Source organism: Nomascus leucogenys, chromosome 3, assembly GCF_006542625.1.
Source record: "Nomascus leucogenys isolate Asia chromosome 3, Asia_NLE_v1, whole genome shotgun sequence".
NCBI classification, from domain to species: domain Eukaryota; kingdom Metazoa; phylum Chordata; class Mammalia; order Primates; family Hylobatidae; genus Nomascus; species Nomascus leucogenys.
In genome coordinates this window covers 41658834-41678415 of record NC_044383.1, presented here as the reverse complement: position 1 = coordinate 41678415, position 19582 = coordinate 41658834, and the positions used below count along the sequence as shown (strand labels likewise).

At 39.2% G+C, this 19582-nt stretch overlaps 1 protein-coding gene across 3 annotated transcripts in view; it reads left to right on the top strand.

The window, feature by feature from the left end:
* Positions 1-389: 389 nt before the first annotated feature.
* The window catches only part of BTAF1 (B-TFIID TATA-box binding protein associated factor 1), a 107861-nt gene continuing 88668 nt past the window's right edge, over positions 390-19582 (top strand). For 2 of the 3 annotated variants that reach the window (XM_030809266.1, XM_003255219.4), the window contains exons 1-3: positions 390-711; positions 12849-12972; positions 17452-17566. In XM_030809266.1, coding sequence (XP_030665126.1) covers positions 698-711; positions 12849-12972; positions 17452-17566 — 253 coding nt within the window. In that variant the 5' untranslated portion in view covers positions 390-697. The remainder of the gene's footprint in view (positions 712-12848; positions 12973-17451; positions 17567-19582) is intronic. The other variant, XM_030809267.1, reaches the window with a different exon arrangement.

Below are 19582 nucleotides of genomic sequence, written 5' to 3'. Positions count from 1 at the left end.
TAAATAATGACAAACATCTGAGCCATTTCTTCAGTGTCATAGCGACTTCTTGCTTTCACTCCTCCCACTGGCTTCACCACCTGGACAAGAGCATGTTAAAGTCCTTCTGATCTTGCTTCCTAGAAGCAGTATGGTGGCAAGCAGAATCTGGGTAGTATGGAATTAGAAACCAAGCTTTTGAAGTTCCAGGACTTGGACTAAATCGCCTTTTTCCTTCTCTGTCAAATAAGGGGACCCTTATTTCACCTCCTTCTCTAGTTTTAAGACTAGACATCCTCTCCATATCAGCACAAAGCGCTTTTATTTAGGCGCGTGCCACCAAACCTAAGGCGCTCGCGCCGAGCTGAGCCCCTGTCGGTGAGCTACGTCACTTCCGGCGCGCTGACGCTCAGTTGTGCGTGCCGACGCCCGCGTCAGCAAAGAGCGGAGCTGAGGGTACCCGGTTTGAAGTCGTGCGGGTCGGAGGACTGCCGCCTCCGCTACCGTCTTGGACGCCTGCTTCCCGGCCGCCGCGGGGACGAGCTCGGGTAGGCGGCAGGGCAGATGCCCGAGGGCCTGCGCTGGAACGCCCCACGCCGCACCGGCCGCTCCCCTGTGCTCCGCGGCCTGGGCCTGCGCCGCTCAGCTCTCTGGAAACTAGCGCCTCAGCTGCGCGGCGCGTAGGTCGCGGGGAGCTCCGAACCGCCGGTGCCCGGCCATGGCGGTCTCCAGGTGGGTCTCGCTCCTGACGAGCGAACTGGAAGGCGACTCAGGCAAGGCACGGTCTCCTCTCAGAGCCCCCACTCCTAGAGAAGTGCGGTTCTCATTGTCACTGGGCTCTGGCGCTTTCTTCAGTAGACTTCGGAGTTCGCACCGTGGTCGGCGGGGGTTTGGGCTCGGTTACTCCTGGGGAAATTGGTTCAATAATGCCTTTTTCTTGTTAATAGACCCTTTGGCACGTTAGAGCTGTTTTTTTCTCTTTCCTCACCATGTTTCTGTTCTCTGGTTTCTCTTCCCTCTTTCGATTCTAGGAGAGTCTCTTATCTTTCTCAGTATTCTAAGGCTGGTCCCTAACCTCCATTTCATGGGAAAACTTGGTAGTTACTGTCGATGGAGGGGAAACCTGAATTACTATTATCTAAGAGACCGTCTAATTATGTTAACAGTTTTAATTCACGTTCTTAGGGGTATGTTCTTTCCTGAGATGTTTTTTAAAATTAAGTATAATTTCTCCTTTTGTTTGGCAGTAAACATTCCAACGTCAGCGTTGTAACCTTAAGCCAGTTATCGTATTAGCATCATTTTCCGTAACTAAGGCGTGGAAGATAAATCACAAATCTTATATTCTTTTGAAATGTTGCCTGTCAACAGGGAAGTCCAGGAAAACTATAGAAAAACTAACAAGACATTTATTTGTATAGCTATGGGAGAAACATTACTTTTTCCTCCAGTATGATAGAATGGTTGGAAAGCTTTTGTAAGCGGATTTTGGTGGCCCTCTGTACATGTAATTAAGGGATAGTTCCTCTGTGATAGTGAACGAGTGGATTCACCAAGTTCTTTAGAGTTGACATGGTAACTTTTAATGAGAATTGGATTCTTTTACCATATAGACTGAAGGAATAAATGATGAAAACAAATAGTTTTCATTCTTTTTTATAATTAACTGAACACATTCTTTGAGCATATTAAGTGCGCAAGTTTTATCTGTTTTGCAAGGGAAAGGATAACCCATTCCTTACAGACTCCCTAGATGACTGATGAAATAGTGTGTGGGAGAAGCCCATGGGAGTTGGGTGAAGGGGGTTGCTAGGTACCGTTGTATGGGGCATCTGATTTTTATTTTATAATCTATTCAATGTGAGGAAATTCTTTTTTGTTTTTAGTAAAACTGCCTTGAGAGAATACAAGTGACATTTTACATTTTTGCAAATATAGAAAGGTGTATCTTCTAATTTGTTACCTCCGGTATAAATGCATGAATATATACATTGTAAATGCATTGATATATAAACTTAATATAACATTTATCAGGTAATAGTGTTTAAGGAGATGAGTACTTTCTTAGAGCAACTTGTGTATTTTCACAGGATTGGATGTAGCTTTATAAAGACAAAATGAAAGTGTGTAAAAAGAACCTAATTTTCGGGCAACACTAATCTCTCTTTTTTTTTTGGAGACGGAATCTGGCTCTGTCACCCAGGCTGGAGTGCAGTGGTGAGATCTCGGCTCACTGCAAGCTCCGCCTCCTGGGTTCAGGCCATTCTCCTGCCTCAGCCTCCCAAGTAGCTGGGACTACAGGTGCCCGCCACCACGCCTAGCTAATTTTTTGTATTTTTAGTAGAGACGGGTTTCACCGTGTTAGTCAGGATGGTCTCGGTATCCTGACCTCATGATCCGCCCGCCTTGGCCTCCCAAAGTGCTGAGATTACAGGCGTGAGCCACCGCGCCCGGCCAACACTAATCTCTTTATGGAAGTTTAGGACACTTAATATTTCTCAATGACTGAGTGGGTTTGGAAGGTACCGTCTTTTGTTCTGGATGTTGTGTTTCAAAGAGTAGCACTCTTTTTCTGTAGATTTTTTTCTTGTTCACTTTTTAAAAAGCCTGTCATGTTTTTATGAAAGAGCTATTTCTGTGCTTAGTTTCCTTGGGCTCAGTAGTAGGCCCAAGGAAAACATTTTGAGACACTTTGTGTGTTTTGGGGGTAGTGTCAATTCTTGACTTTTTCATCTGTGGATTTCTTTGAATGGCAAATTTTAGTTTCAAGCTGGCCTTCTCCATGCACGAAGCACAGTTCTGTGCTAACTAAACTTCCTTTCTCTCCTGTTGGTGCAGACTCATTTTAATACTATTTTATGTAAAATAGGTGGAAAATAGCCCAGGAGATAAAAATCATATGCCAAAATCAAATCTAAAATATTTTTTGCACTGTTTATTTCATATGCATAACTGAAGAGAAACTGTAATATTTTTAGGACATTTCCACCAGAATTTCCAACAGATGGGAAATAGTTAAGTTAGTACCATTATTCCCTCAATTGTCTGGTCAAGAAATTTGAGAATATTCTTTGACTTCCCTTTTCTTCCCACTCCCCGTGTCCAGCCAATTACCAAATCCAATCCTGTATATTTTGTCTTTCTAATCTTTCTCCAGCTGATCATTTTTCTTTCTATACCAGTTACCACAATCCTAGAACATGCCACCATCTCTAGTCCAAGACACCTTTAGAGAGACACTTCCCTTTTGTCACTGTAAAGCTACATCCAGTGTTTTGAAAATATACACTCGGCCGGGTACGGTGGCTCACACCTGTAATCCCAGCACTTTGGGAGGCCGAGGCGGGCGGATCACGAGGTTAGGAGATCGAGACCATCCTGGCTACACGGTGAAACCCCGTCTCTACTAAAAATGCAAACAAAATTAGCCGGGCGTGGTGGCGGTTGGCGCCTGTAATCCCAAGCTGAGGCAGGAGAATGGTGTGAACCCGAGAGGTGGAGCTTGCAGTGAGCGAAGATTTCGCCACTGCACTCCAGCCTGGGCAACAGAGCGAGACTCCGTCTCAAAAAAAAAAAACAAAAATACACTCAACCCTAGGAAAGGAAGTACTCATCCCCTTAAACATTGTATCACCTGATAAATCTCATGTTAAGTTTATGTATCAATGTATTTGGTATTTGGACTAGACATGTTTAGTACAAGACAGGAGCCTCTCCTTTTCCTGCCTTCCATGGCATCTCATTCCAATCTATTCTTCACTTCAGTCGTATTATTTACTGATTTGCATATTTGAACATGAACATGGTCATCTTTCTAATTAATACCCTTTAGTTGTTTCCTATTGCCTTAGGATAAAGTCCACATTCCCAAACAAACGTATCTTACCAGGTCCTTTGTGGTTCCTGCATCATCTTTTTAGATTCATCTTGTGTCAAGTTCTCTGTACTTCCACTTCACCTTCTCTCCTATCCTCCACCCTCCCCAGAATTCATTTTCTTACCCCCTATTCTTTATCTTTGGAACACTTCTTAGCCCCATCTCAGGTATGGCTAGTTCTGACCTTAGTGTTTTTTTGTTTTTGTTTTTGAGACGGTGTTTTGCTCTTGTTGCCCACGCTGGAGTGCAATGGTGCGTTCTTGGCTCACCGTAACCTCTGCCTCCCGGGTTCAAACGATTCTCCTGCCTCAGCCTCCCGAGTAGGTGGGATTAGAGGCATGCACCACCACGCCTGGCTAATTTTGTATTTTTAATAGAGACGGGGTTTCTCCATGTTGGTCAGGCTGACCTCGAACTCCTGACTTCAGGCAATCCACCTGCCTCAGTTTTTTTATCTAAGCATATATATCACCTTGTTCAGGACACTTTCTCTGGTTTTACTTCATCTGAGCTATTTGCACCAATACATATTCCTGTCAGTCATAATATTTATATTTTGTAATTGGTTAATTGTTCTCTTACTTGCTGGATTAACATAAACTCTGTGAGAGAAGGAAATGTGTCTTTGATTTTTCCATCCTCAGAATGCCTGGCTTCTAGTGGGTGTTCAGTACATTTAAAAAAAAAAAAAATGAATGAATGATTTTGCTTCTTGCTTTAATACCTTTTGAGTTGCCATATGAGTTGCCTCATAAAGCAAAATAATGGTATTCAAAGATATAACAATTATTATTTAAATTATTCACAAGAAACACAGAAAGCCTGTAACATATACTAATTTGTTTTTTGCTGAGGTTGACTTTGTGGAAGCAAGTCAAGTAGCTAGTGAATGACTAGCTGACTTTCCAGCATCCACATCTTAAGGACAACATTGTTCTCTACTCCTACATTTGTAGGAGTATGATTTTACCGTAATTTGTGCATAATAGACTATTTCCAGTGTTTTTCAGTGAGTGCTTTTGAGTTTAACTACCTTTTTTCTTTTTCTTTTTTTTTTTTTTTTTTTGCAGTAAGGAAAACTTTCACTATAGCTTTTAATATTGGCCATTTTCTAATTTTAACAATCATTGGAATTTTTTTTTCTTTTTAAAGCTACCTCTTACAGGAAGGAAATTAGAATAATTTTTTTTTTTTTTTTTGAGACGGAGTCTTGCTCTGTCGCCCAGGCTGGAGTGCAGTGGCGCAATCTCGGCTCACTGCAAGCTCCGCCTCCCGGGTTCACGCCATTCTCCTACCTCAGCCTCTCCGAGTAGCTGGGACTACAGGCACCCACCACCACGCCCGGCTAATTTTTTTGTATTTTTAATAGAGACAAGGTTTCATCGTGGTCTTGATCTCCTGACCTCGTGGTCCGCCCGCCTCGGCCTGCCAAAGTGCTGGGATTACAAGCGTGAGCCACCGAGCCTGGCCAGAATAATTTTTTAAAGTTTATAATACAGTAAATTCTGTGATGGCATGACCATTTATAATGCAAAATTGATATGATGTATTTTGTGTGGTCAAATTTTTTAGACCCTGCTTAATAGGCTTGGTTTTACTGTACTTTCAATTGTAAGAATGTGGCAGATTATGAAATGCATGGCCAACTCTTGATCTGTAGCTGAGTTACATCTTGCAAAAATAACTTTGTTACTCTCTAAAATTGTAAATACAATCATAGCATTTGAAGTTCTGTGTCACAGGCAATGAAATATCACTGGAAAATGCTATGACTCTTTTAAACCCTTAGTAAAAGACCCAAAATCCAAATGTAGGAGTAAAGAACAATGTTGTCCCTAAGATGCGGATGCTGGAAAGTCATTCACTAGCTACTTGACTTGCTTCCACAAAGTCAACAAATTAGTATATGTTACAGGCTTTCTGTGTTTCTTGTGAATAATTTAAATAATAATTGTTATATCTTTGAATACCATTATTTTGCTTTATGAGGCTTTTTCTCTTTATCATATATTACTTAGTTGGGATTTTGCCACCAACAGTAAAAGCAACCTTCGCGATCGCACCACTGCCCTTCAGCCTGGGCAACAGAGCAAGAATCCATCCCCCCTGCCCCAAAAAAAGCAACCTTAGATGGATTTCTTAGGCATTTTTGTTGTTTGTTTGTTTGTTTTTGGAGGCAGAGCCTCACTCTGTCCTTCAGGCTGGAAAACTGGAGTGCAGTGGCACAATCACGGGCTCAAGTGATCCTCCCACCTCAGCCTCCCCAGTTGCTAGGAACACAGATGCACACTACCATGCCTGGCTAATTTTTTTTGTATATTTTGTAGAAGTGGGATTTCATCATGTTGCCCAGGCTGGTTGCAAACTCCTGGGCTCCAGTGATCCACGTGGCTTTGCCCATAAAGTGCTGGGATTACAGGTGTGAGCCACTGCACCTGGTTTAGGTTTATTCATTGGTGGGGAATCTGTAGCTGTGTTGGGAACCATGACTTAATACAATTTTTTAAACAGCTTGTTTTTGCTACCTTTGCCTGTTTATGCCACAATTAATGGAACTGATCATTGTACATTGGCTAGTTAATAGGAACATAGTTTTTCCTTAATCAGCTAGAGAAAGTTTCAAAAATATATAGTTTTCCCTCAGCGATCTGTGCTGTAAAGGTCATGTCTAAAATGTCTAGACAGTACTTATGATATGACTGTTTTAAAAGCCATACCTTAGATTTCTCACACATCTTTGTATTTGAAAATGTTACAGTGTTCAGAAAGGGTTCAGAAAAAACAAAAACACATCCTTTTATGGAAGAAACAAATTGCTACATATGAGCAGACCTTTGCTCAATTTTGTTAATTTTCTCTTTGCGTTGTTGATACCTCAGAGCAACATTGTTTCAACAGGCCTATTCTGTCAAATAAAAGGAAGTTTCTTGGTGTAGGGGATGTTCAGTGGATCCTGGACAGGAAAATGTTAATGTAGAAAAAACTACCTTAATTACCAATAAAGGACAACACAGGTTTTCTAGGCCTATTCCTCCCTGACTGTTAATTTATTTTTAATACTTTTTTAAAAATAGAGATGGGGTCTCTCTGTGTTGGCCAGGGTGGTCTTAAACTCCTGCCTCGAGCGTTCCTCCCACATTGGCCTCCCAAATGCTGGGATTACAAGCGTGAGCCACCTCACCTGGCCCTTATTGTTAATTTCAATCCATTATAAGATGACAGAAGGCACAATTGTAAATTATAATTTATCAAATATCTCATAATTTTAAAAATTTAGAGATAAACTAGAAAAAGTAGAAGAGGCATTATCAAAGCATTTCCATTTCAATCCCAATGGTAAATTCCTCATTTCTTTGGTATATTTCTCAAGGTACTTGTTTGAAGTATTATTTTAAAAATTTTTTAATTGTGACACACACATAAAAATAGACTATTTTAACCATTTAAAAATACACTTTAAAATGTATTATGAAGTTTACATATAATACATAATATGTATTAATATGAAGTTTTAAAACCACCCATACTTCTGCTAAAGAACCTAGATTAGGATGTACTATGTTTCGTCATTAAGATAAAGTCACGCAAGAGGCTATAGGTTGTTCGATCAGGGATGGATGGTAGAAAAAAATGTCTTGAAGGAAATAGCATAGCTTGGTTGTACATTTTCACCATTCTTCATTTAACCAATATTTACTGAGTGCTTTCTATGTTATAGGTGCTAGAGGTATAGCAGAGAAAAAAGTGTACTCTCCATTCTCATGGAGTTTATGGTCTAGGGTAGAGTGGGGTAACTTATCTAGCATGCACCTGCCCTTACACCTGGCTTTGGTATGGTTTCACACCTTCATATTGATTCTTAGTGCTCTGTGTGATATCTTTATGTTTAAAACAACATAACATTAACATAGTTTCAAATTACCCACAACATGACCTAGAAAGTACATGTTTAAAAACACTAATCTAGAGAATTTGTTGGAAGTTGTTTCTTTTGACCTTAGTGATAATATGTACACTGTATTAAGTTCCACGTATGAAGTACACACTGTACACTGTACTAAGTTATGGTCATTATCTTTCCATATTTCTTGAGTAACACAGAAAAGTAAACATTCAAATCATCTATATTTAAAATTTTACTGTACTTTTGCCACGTGTAAAAAATGTATAACTAAATGGATACTCTTGACTGATCATGCTTTTTTAGTTAAGGCCACAAAGCTATCTTTGTGAGGTATTCTGTCAGTTGACCTTCCCTAATTTATCAGAGAGGTTAAATTTATTTCGAAAATTATCAGTGAGGCTTTTTGCCCCTCCCCCTCCGAGATGTTTTAGAGTGGATATACAGCATGTATTTGTTTATTAACTATGACATAGTAATCTAGGACATGTTTTATTGTTTAAAATGCATGACATTTCTGTTTATTTTTATGGCTTTACTGTTACGAATTAACATAATGCAAACATCTGGAGAGGAGAGGGGTTAGATTGCAACTGCTAGCATAACCTCTACTAACTTCTGTGTACTCTTTCCTTTTTCTAGGCAGTCTTTAGAACAGTTGCCTGAAATCACAGGTTACATGAATCATATCTTGTTTAGTTATTTCTCGGAATTGACATCCAGATTGAAAATGGGCCAGATTTCTTACTCAATAAATTTATAACTAGTGGATATTATAAAATATAATTTTCTTATGTTTTACTTATTCTTCTATAGTCTTTGGTACTTTCCATGCAACTTGACGTCTGTTACCTGTGTCTCCTCCATCTGTCTGTCTGTCCTTCAGAGAATGAAGAATGTTATTTTTTCCTGCTAGCTGTGTGCAACAGAGGTTTTAGCCAAAAGTAGTATGGGAGTAAGTACTGCGTTCCCTCAGTCAGCCCTCCTTTTAACTTTCCCTTCTCTTCTGACCATCTAGATTCCTTCGGACCTCTCCCTCACCAAGGGCCCTGTCTACCCTCCAACATAATACTGACTCTGTCTCACGTTCTTTTCCTCTTCCCCACCAGTTCACTGTACCAGCCTTTTCCATTGTGGCCTGGCCCTGATGCTTACCCTGCTTGCCTCATAGCTGGCTACCCTGAGATAACAGGTCAGACTGCCCTCTTGTCAGATCTTTGTCTGCTCATCTCTTTGTTCTTCCTTTTATGTGGTGTCCAATCTGCTGTCCTGGAGAGAGGAATGGAGAACTACGAAAGTGGCTTTAAGTCAAGAGAATCAAAGAAGCATTCGTGTGTCTCCATTTCTCTATTCAGGGAGGCAATTTTGGTTACCATCCAAAGTGGAAGAAGTGAGGATAAACAGGCTTGGAATGGATGAGAGAATGAGCTGATCTGCTACCCTCAGGGCATTTGGCTGGTGGGAGAGCAAAGGTGACCTGACATGGCACTGGAATAAAAGGATCTGCAAAAAGGAGAGGCAAGAGGAACTGTGCTGTGGGACAGGATCAGCAATTAGGTTAGAGAGGAGTCTGAGGTCTTTGGGCAGGAGTTCTAAGTGAAGCTGGGTAGCAGAGGACCAAAGAAAAGTTTAGGAAGGATGGAAATTATTGAAGGAATACAGTGCCTATTGCATGGCATTTTTCAGTTTGCTATTTGGGACAAGCGTAACTGCCTTGTTCAGAATGTTGAAGTACTGCTGTGCTGATCTTTTCACTTACTGAAACATTACATTACCAACTGGTTTTTTATGTAATACTGCTATCACAGATTAAGGATGTTTCTCAAAGGAAGCAGGAAAAAAAAAGGTAATATAAAATACTTCTTTCCTTAAAGTTGGTTCTTAAACTTGTCCCCAAGAAACTTGAACTTTTCCTTAAGTATAGTTTTAGTTACAGTAAATGTCAACTACATAACAAATATTTGAATACTGTGCAAAGTGTTGTGCGAGACAAAAAGAATGATTGAAGGAGATGAAGCCTAATGAGGAAAATTAGACCTCATATGACAAATTAATGTGAGAGATGCCACAAAAAAATATAATAAATAAGTAGCTGCTCAAGATGAGAATTCATGTGGGTTTCAGAAAAGGAAGTAATCTCTGTTGCATAGTAGTTTGAAATGGTTTCAAGAAGGTGAAGAACTTCAGCTGAATCTTGATGGATGGGAGCTAGCTGAAAAGTTGAACAAAGAGAAAAATATTTTGTTTGCCCTAGCACATTTTATTCTCTTGTTAGAGAAGCAAGCTCAGGCACACCTGAAGATCACCTCTAATGGTGTATCTGGTTAAATTCCAGGTGATATACCCATATTCTCAGCTGTGCCTCCCACCAACAGTTCCCAGTCTCACACCTGGGGGTCATTATATCTGCACAGCTGCCTGTTGTTGCAGTGAGGCAGAGTACGTACCCACTGCAACCCCAACCAGTGACCATTCTGGCGATCTGGCAGAAACTGGCCAGGAAACCACCCCCTCACGGAGGGGCGAGCCACTGTAACCCTAGCTTGGAGGGGTGTGAGAGACATTCTGAGTGGAGGAAACAGTATAGGCAAAATTGTGGAAACCAGAAATACCCACATTTGGGAGATACTTTTTGTTTTGGATTACTTTCTGGTAGATAAGTGTGAGCCATTGAAAGTTTTAGAGTAAGGTAGTGATTTATTCAGAGGGCGTTTTAGGAAGTTAATCTGGCAACAGGATGACAAGGTGGTTGGGAGTGTGAAACTGGCACTCTCAGATGGCCTGGATTTGGGGACTATTTGTTCTGGATATAATTTAAACAAATAACAGTATACAGTTTCCTCAGGGAGAAACTGATGGGAGTTGAGCAGCCAAGGATTGAATATGAGTATTCTCCCGATATTCATATTAAGAGTATTAAGAAAAAGAGAACTAAGGAAAGAAGAGTTTGGAGAACAGGGTAATATAATGTGCAACTTAGGAAGGAAAGTATTGTCCAAGAATGGGGTGCTTGCTGGTCGCAGGTGTCAAAGAAGAGTCAAGAAAAATTGGCCTTGTAAAAAACTATTGGATTTGGAGCCTAAGAGTTCATTGGTGACCTTCAGGTGTGGTATTTTGGTATAGAAAGATGGAACCTCGATTTATATGGATTAAATTGTGTATGATGAGGAAATGATATATTAAACACTTGTTCAAGATACTTGGCAGTTAAAGTATTCTAGAGAGTGGAGATCAAGCAGTTTATTTTCTCAGTAGAGAGAGAGAGCTCTGCATATTGGAAGAAGGGAATGGATTAGTAACACTGATCTGAGATATTGGAGAAAGGATAATTGAATGAGGACAGGAGGGGGATGGTATCAAGATAAAAGTAGGTCAAGAAACCGTTTTTTCCCCTTTCTTGGTCCTACCATCTGTCTGATTGACTGTTCACCAATCCTATAGCAAAAGCCAGTGAATGAATGGGTAAAGGCAAGTGTTTAGATAGCCTTGAATGAGGAAGGAGAAATATGATGTCAGAAGATTGGATATGTCTGTGCATAGTGTATGTGTAAAGTAAATTAATTTTAGAATGTCATTAGAAATTAACTGTGTTGTATTACTCTCTTTGTATCACTGGCTTCATAGTTTGAGGTCTTAGATTTAAGACTTTAATCTATTTTGATTTAATTTTGTTTTTTTTAAGACACAGTCTCACTCTGTCACCCAAGCTGGAGTGCAGTGGTACGATCTCAGCTCGTTACAACCTCTGCCTCCCGGGTTCAGAAGCAATTCTCCTGCCTCAGCCTCCCTAGTAGCTGGGACTACAGGTGGATGCCACTACACCTGGCTGATTTTTGTATTTTTAGTAGAGGTGGGGTTTAACCGTGATGGCCAGGCTGGTCTCGAACTTCTGACCTCAAGTGATCCTCCCACCTTGACCTCCCAAAGTGCTGGGATTACAGACATGACCACGCCCAGCTGAGTTTCTTCCCATTTTACTTCATGTATCACACTGCTGCCAGATTAATCTTCCTAAAGAATAGTTTCAGTTCTATTAGTTTCTTGACCCAAGACCTTCATGGTTGCAAGTTCATTAAAAGGTCTCCACAGTAGGGTTCCAGCTACTTCTGTAGCTGTATCTCCCACCCTTCTCTTAAGTATACCCTGAATTACAACCAAACTGTGTTATTCATTTCCCTAAATATACTCTCCCTTCTCTTATTGTTATGTTCTTGTTTTCCTTCTGCCAGGTATTTCTTCCCCTTTCCCTTTCACCACCTAATCTCCACCAGTGTTAAAATTCTTTTCTACCACTGAGATCCATCTCATACACCATTTATTTTATGAAGCCTTTTCAGTATTACATAGTTGGGGATATAGTATTTGCCCCTTTCTTTCATAATCCTCAAAGCACTTTGTACTTTTTTTCCTGCCGTGTATCTTATTGTACTTGCCTTACCTTACCTGCTCCCCTCAACCCCAGTAGCAAGTTCCTTAAAAGTAGCGATTAGGCATCTGTTGTAGTCCTAGCATAGGTCACTTTTATTTTTATTTTTGCCATTTTAGAAAAAGTATTATTTTAATTGACAGATAATTGTACATTATTATGGGGATACAGTGTGATATTTTCATACACATATACAATGTAATGATCATATTAGCATATTATTCACCTTAAACATTTACCGTTTCTTCGTATTGGGAACATTCAAAATGCCTCTCTTCTGGCTATTTGAAAATATACGGTAAATTGTTATTTAGTCACTCTGCAGTGCCACAGAACACTAGAACTTGTTTCTTCTATTTAGCTGCAAACAGAAGGTTAACCAGCCTCCCCCATCCCTCTTGCCTTTCCTACCCTTCCCAGCCGCTAGTAACCACTATTCTACTCTTGACTTCTATGAGATCGACTTTTTAGCTTCCATTTATGAGTGAGAATATGCAGCATTTATCTTTCCGTGTCTGGCTTATTTCACCATAATGTCCTTCCGGGGCTCATTTATGTTAGCCTAGGTCTTCATTTGTAGCATCTGCTCAGTACATTTATTGACTCAAACTTGTGCATATGAGGAAAAACATTTCAGAATAACCATTGTATTTTTGTTATTTCAGGCTCGATCGCCTTTTTATTTTACTGGACACTGGCACTACTCCTGTTACAAGAAAAGCTGCTGCACAGCAACTTGGAGAAGTGGTGAAGCTTCATCCCCATGAACTAAATAATCTCCTGTCTAAAGTAAGAACTTTTTTTTTCTTTTAGCATAATACAATTGTAGAGACTTATTCATGAATAGGAACACGAAAATAAAGGTAAACATCATCTTAATTTTTAAACATTTTTGCTATTTCTTTTTTTTTTTCTGGTCACAAGACTTAAACTTTTTTTTTTTTTTTAATCAAGTTTAGTAGTTTAAGGGATTTGAGTATAGATCCTTTTGCCTTTGGCACAAATTTGAATCTGTCCCAGTTTGGTAATGAACTGAGTTGTTTATCTGGTTTGTTAGTGGTCTAACTTGTTCTTAATGACTAATAATTATATCATAGTTGGTAGTCTTCAAATGGATGAGTACTCATGGGCAATGATTGAAATACATGAGAAGCTGGAGTCTTGTTACATTCTTAGTTATCAGCTGTTTGAAAATGGAGGCTTTCTGCTTTGGTGGATCAGTGTTTTCATAATCCTAGTCCATTTTCTTCCCTTAAGCAACTGCTGTATTTTTACTGAACTCTGTATGCTTATTGAAGTGTACCTGTATGATAATAAGTGGCAAATTCTACACATTTAATTTCCTGATGTGCAGAGTAAAGCAGGAGTGCTTTGTGTAGGAGGGGAGTTGGGGAGGTAGATACAGGACAGGGTAGGGGAGCAATGTGATTGCCCAGATATTGGGAGCCCCAGGATCTCTCTCTCTTTTCAGTTTGACCCCCTTTTTTCATTCTCATCTGCCCATCTCTGTTACAGAGTATGAGTGGAAGTTCTAAGCCCTTTCTCAACATACACACATCTGTACTGTGTGGTTGCTACCACAAGGACTAACAGTGACTCTCTTTCCAACATAATTCCCACTTAGATATTATCAGAACTTTCTAACTAGGATGTAGATGGAGAGACAGTGATTTGATACCTACAGGCTCCATGTTCTTAGAATGAAGAAGGATGCATATTAGGCAGTATTCGTGTGTAAGGTGGAGACAGAGAGAGGCAACACATTTCTTCTCCTCAGCCCAAGGGAGGAAACGGAGGACTGAATGACCTGAAACTGAAACAATGAACAGACCCCATCTGTGCTGAACTGAGAAAAGTTTACCAGCCTTCCAAGTGAGTTCTGGTCTTCTTCACTCAGACCTCAGCATATTGGCTACCATCAAATCATTCCCAAAGAGGCAAAGTTTGCCTTTAGCACTGTCTCACCATCTTTCCTTTTTCCTTGGCTGTCAGCGTTTTCCTGTTGCCTGTTGGTTTTGTTTCTTTTTTTTTTGAGACGGAGTCTCAGGCTGGAGTGCAGTGGCGTGATCTCGGCTCACTGCAACCTCTGCCTCCTGAGTTCAAGCGATTCTCCTGCCTTAGCCTCCCGAGTAGCTGGGACTACAGGCACACACCACCATGCCCAGCTAATTTTTGTATTTTTAGTAGAGACGGGGTTCACCATGTTGGCCAGGATGGTCTTGATCTCTTGACCTCGTGATCCTCCCACCTCGGCCTCCCAAAGTGCTGGGATTGCAGGTGTGAGCCACTGCACCCAGCCAGTTTTGTTGCTTAAACAGCTTTATTGAAATGTAATTTACATACCATGAGTGTCAATTTAGTGGTATTTAGTATATTAACGTTGTGTACAGTAGCCATTACCATACTCTAATTTTAAAACATTTTATCACCACAAAAAGAAACCTCATACCTACTAGCAGTCACTCTTCAATACTCCTTCACTCATGTCCAGATCCTCGAGAACCACTAAACTTTGTAGGAAGATTTGCCTATCCTGAACATTTTATATAAAATGAATTGTAATCTATTGTGATTGATTTCTTTTGCTCAAAATAATGTTTTTATATTGTAGCATGTATGTTCATTTTTATTGCCAAATAATATTCCATTGCGTGGGTATACATGGTTACATCTTACTGATTTTTTGGTTGATGAATATTTGGGTTGTTTTCACTTTTTGGCTACTGTATTATGAAAAATGCTGCTATGAAAATTTGTGTACAAAATTTTGGAGGTTTTTTCCATTCTCCAGAGTATATATATACCTGGGAGTAGAATTACTGTACCATATGGTAACTTTATGAGGAACTGCCAAACTATTTTCCAAAATGGTCCCATTATTTATGTTTTCAACAGTAGTGTATGAGAACTTAGATTTCTCCACATCCTTGTCAATACTTCTTAACTGACTTTTTGATTGTAGCTATCCTACTGGATATGAAGGGGTTTGATTTGCATTTCCCTGATGACTAATGATATCAGGCATATGTATTTATTATTCATTTGCATGTCTTCACTTGATCTTAGCCAAAAAGCAGAGAAGCAATACATTTGTATATCTTCTTTGGAGAAATGTCTACTCAGATCCCTTGCCCATTTTAAAATTGGGTTATTCGTCGTTTTATTATGAGTTGCGAAAGTTCTTCGTATGGTATAGTTCTTCATATACAAGGTATCCAAACTATACAGAGGTATATGATTAGGAAATAGGTATTTGATTTGGAAATATACTCTTCTATGAGCTGTCTTTTTACTTTCTTGAACATCACTTCTGCTTTTGGTGTCATATCTAAGAAACCATTGCCTAATCCAAGGTGACAAAGATTTACCCCTAAGCTCTCCTCTAAGAGTTTTATAGTTTTAGCTCTTACTTTTGGGTTCTGTGGTCAGTTTTTTTAGTTAATTTTTGTATATGTTATGAGGTGGGTGTTCAACATCATTCTTTTACATGTGGCTTTCCAGTTATCCCACCACCATTTGTTGAAAAGACTTCTCCATTGAATTGTCTCAACACCTTTGTTGAAAGTCAGTTGACCATAGACATAGGTTGTTTATGAACTCTTAATTCTGTTCCACTGATTTGTATGTCTGTCATTTTGCCAGTACCACACTGTCTTGATTACTGTTGCTTTGTAGAAAGTTTTGAAGTCAAGAAGTGTATGTTTTCGAGTGTGGTGGTACATGCCTGTAGGCACAGCTACTCAAGAGACTGAGACAGGAGAATAGCTTGAGGCCAGGAGTTTGAGGCTGCAGTGTGCTATGATTGCACCTGTGACTAAGACACTGCATTTCAGTCTGGGTACCACAGAGAGCCCATCTCTAAAAAATAAAAATAAAAAAAGTGTGAGTCTACTAAATTTTATTTTTCAAGATTGTTTTGGTAATTCTGAGTCCCTTGCATTTGCATATACATTTTAGGATCAGCTTGTCCATTTCTGCAAAAAAAAAAAAAAAAAAAAAAAACTGGGATTTTGATAGGAATTGTGTTGAATCTCTTGATTAATTTAGAATATATTACTGTTGTAACAATCTTCAGTCTTTGAATCTGTGAACACAAGGTGTCTATTTAGATCTTTAATTTCTTCAACAATATTTTTAGTGTTTTGTAGCTTTCATTGTACAAGTCATACACTGCTTCTGATAAATTTATTCTTAAGTATTTTCTACATTCTGATGCTACTGTAAATGGCATGATTTTCTTAATTTCATTTTCAGATTGTTTAATACGTGGAAATACAATTGATTTTGTGTATTGATCTTATATCTTACAACCATACTGAACTTGAGTTTTTGTAACTTTCAATTCTTTGTATTAAGTAATGGGACTTAATGAATAATATGTACTTTGCTTTTTAGTATGTTAAATGGCTGTTTTTTGTTTTTTTTTTGAGACGGAGTCTCGCTCTGTCACCCAGGCTGGAGTGCAGTGGCACGATCTTGGCTCACTGCTAGCTCTGCCTCCTGGGTTCACGCCATTCTCCTGCCTCAGCCTCTCCGAGTAGCTGGGACTACAGGCGCCCGCCACCACGCCCGGCTAATTTTTTTTTGTATTTTTAGTAGAGACGGGGTTTCACCGTGGTCTTGATCTCCTGACCTCGTGATCCGCCCGCCTCAGCCTCCCAAAGTGCTGGGATTACAAGCATGAGCCACCGCGCCCGGCCAAATGGCTGTTATTTTTAAAATGCAGTTAAACATTCTTTTATTACAAATTTCTTTTTTTTTTTTTTTTTTTTTTGAGACAGAGTTGCACTTGTCGCCCAGGTTGGAGTGCAGTGGCACTGTCTCGGCTCACCGCAACCTCTGCCTCCCAGGTTCAAGTGATTCTCCTGTCTCAGCCTCCCAAGTAGCTAGGATGACAAGCACGTGCCACCGTGCCTGGCTAATTTTGTATTTTTTGTAGAGATGGAGTTTCACCATGTTGGCCAAGCTGATCTTGAACTCCTGACCTCCGGTGATCTGCCCACCTTGGCCTCCCAAAGTGCTGGGATTATAGGCGTGAGCCACTGTGCCTGGCCACAGGTTTCTTAAATCCCCTTTTTAAGGTGGTAGTGATTTTTCTGTGAATGATAGAATCTTGTAAATGAATTTAATAATTCTAAGGTGTTTTATATGTATTTGGATGGCTGCCAAATTATACATTAATAACAAGTAAATTTGTATTTCTCTGTTCTGGCTACCTTGCGCAAACAATATTTTTGTATACGTAACTTTTATTTTATAATTTTTAAGGTGTTGATATATTTAAGGAGTGCAAATTGGGATACCCGGATCGCAGCAGGACAAGCTGTTGAAGCTATAGTGAAAAATGTACCTGAGTGGAATCCAGTGCCGAGAACCAGACAAGGTGCTTTTAAGTGGAGAAAGTAGTTTTAAGTAAAAACCTAACCGTAGAATTAATTATAATATGCATTTTGTATTTTAATAATTTCAGTTTTAAAGTCTTAATTTCCACGCTTTTAGGTACAGCTTTGTCAGGAAATGACAGTGAATAAGGTGATTTTTCACCATATTAAAAAAAAAAAACTACTGGATATAGAAAATGTTTTTGTATACATTTTAAATTACAAATTCTATAGTATGCTTGATTTACAAGGGTTATTACTTCAAGTAATTGACATTCTAAAAAAAAGAAGTTAAATAAGTACAATGTAAATATTTGAAAGTCTATTTTTTTCTTGTTGCTGGGAGAATAGTATAGGGTAGTTATTTTCTGCATTTAAGCACAATTATATATGGATATTTGGAATGTTAAGTCTTGTTTTTTATGTGCCCTTTTTTGGATTTCTTGTAGTGGGAAAAAATGTGTTCTGATTGCCTGTAATGACATTTAAAAACAAATTATATCTTTTGAAAAGCTGGAAAGTTGCCCATTTTAATTAAATCAAAATTTAATGGTACAACTAGATTCGTTTTCAACTGACTTTTATTTTATTTTTTTGAGACAGAGTCTCACTGTGTCACCCAGGCTGGAGTGCAGTGGCGCAGTCTTGGCTCACTGCAGCTTCCGCCTCCTGGGTTCAAGCGATTCTCGTGCCTCAGCCTCCCAAGTAGCTGGGATTACAGGTGTGCACCACCATGTCCAGCTAATTTTGTATTTTTAGTAGAGATTGGGTTTTGCTTTGTTGGCCAGGCTCACGGGGGCGGGGTTTGAATTTAGTCAAACTCAAGCATGATTTAGTCTCAAGCTGAGGCCCACCTCAGCCTCCAAAGTGCTAGGATTACAGGCATGAGCCACTGTGCCCGGCCTCAACTCACTTTAATAACATCACTTTTATCATAAATCTTAGCTTGCCTGAAACTGTTGCTTTATATTTGCTGATACCTGTTATTTTGAGTTATTTTGTTAATTTGTCTTCTCTCATTAAATGAAATGTGTGACTAGAGAAGTTATAACTTGTTTTAGAAAAGAGCCTTTTCCTTTTCAGCTTGTTATCCCCACTTAGTTTGGTACGTAAAGATGGTACAACTTAGTTCCATTTTTCAAAGACTAAATTTTTTTTTTTAAAAAACTAGTATTAAGCTAGCATTAAATTTTTAACTAGCTTTAAAATTTTTAGTAAATGAATTTGCTTGTCATCACTAGAAAACTTAAAATACTAATAGAAATTCCTTTTAAGTTAAGCAGTTATACTTTAGTTTGCAGATGAATTTCATGCAGATGCCAGCTAAACAAACTATTAAGTCAGTAAGTAATTATATTTTAACATTTATAACGTATAGCTTTTTGAGGAAGGAATACAGAACATTTTATATATGTTTTTAGACCTCACATGGATATATGATTTTAGCAAGTTACCAGGAGATTCTTATTTGCCCAGAGTATGGGAACTGAGTCCTGTTGAATGCATAGTTGCTTTGTGGCTCAGCCTGTTCCTCAGGTATGGGGAAGGATGATTCTTATTAGCCTTATTCATGAATACATTCTGTGAATATTTTTGTCTTCTAACTGAGCACTATAATAAACTCATGCTGTTACCTTGGTATTTTTAAACTCTAACAGTAAGTGGAGACAGCATGATATTTAACATATACATTTTAACATGGGAATGCATTTCTTTATATAAATAACATTTTGCTTTTGTGGTTGGACACAGTTACACGTATACTCACTAACATCTGATGGCCTGTGGAAAAGGAACCACCAGCTTATTCACAGACAACTAAGAACTGATCATAAACCCACAGTAGCTTTTCTACTTCCTCCACTTTTACTTTTCCCAAAATATTACTATCCGGGTACAGTGGCTCATGCCTGTAAATTCCAGCACTTTGGGAAGTTGAGGCAGGAGGATTACTTGAGCCCCAGAGTTTGAGACCAGCCTGGGGCAAGATGGTGAGACCCTTGTCTCTACAAAAATAA